The 2,966-nt window shown below is 49.9% G+C and overlaps 1 protein-coding gene across 1 annotated transcript in view; it reads left to right on the top strand.

Moving 5' to 3' along the window:
* The first annotated feature begins 651 nt into the window (after nucleotides 1-651).
* LOC134075950 (ras-related protein Rab-26-like) overlaps nucleotides 652-2,966 on the top strand; it is a 139,131-nt gene continuing 136,816 nt past the window's right edge. Inside the window, exon 1 of the mRNA XM_062530977.1 lies at nucleotides 652-1,316. Within this exon, the coding sequence (XP_062386961.1) occupies nucleotides 1,131-1,316 (186 nt within the window). The 5' untranslated portion in view covers nucleotides 652-1,130. The remainder of the gene's footprint in view (nucleotides 1,317-2,966) is intronic.

Raw genomic sequence — 2,966 nt, 5'->3', positions numbered from 1 at the left:
GAAAGAAGTCAGCAGATGGAATGTGATTTTAGATTTCTAATGGCCTTGTGCTTCAGCTGTCATGAGGCCTGCAGGATGCATTACAGTTCACTATACTGTACTCCCACAGAGTTCACTATACTGTACTCCCATAGAGATCACTGTACTGTACTCCCATAGAGTTCACTGTACTGTGCTCCCATAGAGTTCACTGTACTGTGCTCCCATAGAGTTCACTATACTGTACTCCCATAGAGTTCACTATACTGTACTCCCATAGAGATCACTATACTGTACTCCCATACAGTTCACTATACTGTACTCCCATAGAGATCACTATACTGTACTCCCATACAGTTCACTTTACTGGGAATACCGTACAGGCCGCAATGAGGTTGACTCAAATGGGTAGGCTACTGAACATCGGTCTGTTGAAGTGTTGCACTGAACATTCCCTACAGATCGCAGGTGCTTTGTTGTCAGGATGCAAGAAAAATGTGGTTGCAACAAAGCTGCGCCGTTTTAACAAAAGTATTCAGTGTGTATGGTTTGGAGTAGGAGGATCATTTGTAGACGTAAGAATGGAAAACGAACATCTTTGGCAGGTGCAGAGTTTCTAACGATGCGTGAAAAAACAAGCCGCGGCGCCTTTAAACGCTCGCGCGGACGGCAAAAAGACTCGCACTGTGTGCGCGAGGGAGCTGTCAGCTATACTCGCGGTAGGCGCTGGATGGGCTCGTGCGCTCTGCGCTCATTAACACCGTAGCTCGGCGCGCGACCACTGGGACACGTCGCTCTAGGATCGGAAGGACCGCGCGACACTACCTGTGTGCACTCGCGCAGATACAGCCATCACAAAGCTCGCGGCAAAGAAGCAAACATCCGCCTTCTGTTGTAAACGGCGAACACCAGCAGAGATAGCAAAGTCGCAGGTGCGTTCTTTTTATTACTACTTACAGAAATAAGCACCACGCTGAAAGACATGATCCAGAACCACGGGTTAAAGTTGCTTTGAAAAATTTCGAAGAGACACCCGGAGACTAACCAGCCGCTCGCTTCTGATAACGAGACTACATGATTCATTATTTTGGAAAATAGCGTACTTTTGGTCACAACTCGAACCAGAAACGGAGATCCTAACGCGCGGAAAGATGTCCAGGAAAAGGACGAGCAAAGGCCGGGCGGGAAGCAGCAGCACACCCAGCTCGCCGAACAACAACACAGAGGGCGGCAAAAGTGGCAAAGGTGCGGGCGCCCCGGGTCAGAGCAACGGCGCGGTGCACCCCAGCCGGCCGTCTCTCAGCAACAGTGGCGAGTTCTACGACCTTGCTTTCAAAGTAAGCTCATCTCAGATTTATGATAAGGCTTTTTTAGCTGGTATCGTCAGGTAGCGGTTAACTTCAACCATACCACCTGTAACAGGCTGTTGAAAGAGGGGTGGTGTGTGTGTGTGTGTGTGTGTGTGTGTGTGTGTGTGTGTGTGTGTGTGTGTGTGTGGCGGGGGGGGGTGCGCTTTAAAGCAAGCTAGCTATACTGCTGGGCTTGGGGATTTAAATGACAGGTGGATTTGTTATGGCAACATTTCTGTTATGCCATTTAAATGTGTTCTGTAGCCTGTATAAGCACAGATGTCACTTTATGATTTTCAGTCTCTTCATGGGCTTCTGATCCATATGTCTCGCTGACAGTTTTACCGATCCGTGGTGTGTTGACCCTCAGAGCATCCGGGATTCATCGATCTCGCTAAAATGTCATAAACCGTGCGCGTGTGGCAGCTGTGTCAACACGGAGATCTCGCAGTCCCCCCGCGCGCGCTCCTATTGAACGCGCCACTAAACAAACAGCAGCAGCAGCAGCAGCAGCTCGCCGAGGATGTGCGGTGTCCCGGTACATGACAGATTTCTGGCCGATTGATCGGGCTCACGGGAGGGAGGACGGAACCAGGGCCCGCTGACTGGAGTAGCCTAGATCTCGGGCTGGGAAGCTGTCAAGTAGCTCAGCGCTGAAGCTACTCAGAACAACAACCTCATGACACTCGTGAGATTTGACAGGTGTTTTAAAGCCTAAGCCTACATTGTTAGAAAGCTCACATGCCAGGTGTTGTATCCCTTATGACTGGTTCTGGAGTCAACGGAAAACAAAATCATAAACTCAGGACGGCCCTATCAGAATAGCGCCATATTGTACTATCAAACTAGGCCCGTATGTGAGAGTAAGGATAAAGTTCGGACAATATATTATTTACTGAAGCAATTAATGGTGCAGAGAAAAAGAGTACACCTAAGGACGAGTGTGGTAAAAACAAAACAAATGAATGAATGCAGTGGTGTGTGTGTGTGTGTGTGTGTGTGTGTGTGTGTGTGTGTGTGTGTGTGTGTGTGTGTGTCTGTGTGTGTGTGTGTGTGTGTGTGTGTGTGTGTGTGTGTGTGTGTGTGTGTGTGTGTGTGTGTGGTAGTGTATCAGGGCTGCAGTAGCACACTGAATGAATGTACAGTAGTGTGGTGTATCAGGGCTGCATCCATATTTCCCCACGAGCTCATTCCATCGCTCCTTCTCTCATTTCCCTCTTCCTGCCGTCTAGACACTGGGCCGGCTGTGGGCCGGCACTGGCCCGCACCACACTCACTGCCTCAGGCTCCGCCTGGAGAGTTCTCCCATTTGTAGGGTGATGGAGGCGAGGGCCACATGATTGCTCTTTTCAATTAGTGTGTAACGGTGCCATGCTGTGTGTGCTAGTCGACGCGTGTGTTAGTCTCCCCGCCTGTGTGTGTGTGTGTGTGTGTGTGTGTGTGTGTGTGTAAGTCTTCCCGTCTCTCTCTCTCTCTCTCTCTCTCTCTCTCTCGTTGTGTGTGTGTGTGTGTGTGTGTGTGTGTGTGCGTGTGTGTGTGTGTGCTTTGAATACCAGTACAGTAGTGGAGTGGGGCATTAAATACCAGTCCAGCAGTGGAGTGGGGTAATGGTGTGGGGCTTTAACCACAGTAGTGGAG

The sequence above is a fragment of the Sardina pilchardus genome, chromosome 3 (assembly GCF_963854185.1).
Source record: "Sardina pilchardus chromosome 3, fSarPil1.1, whole genome shotgun sequence".
NCBI classification, from domain to species: domain Eukaryota; kingdom Metazoa; phylum Chordata; class Actinopteri; order Clupeiformes; family Clupeidae; genus Sardina; species Sardina pilchardus.
Note: the sequence above shows the minus strand (reverse complement) of the source record. Positions and strands in the feature narration are given on the sequence as shown.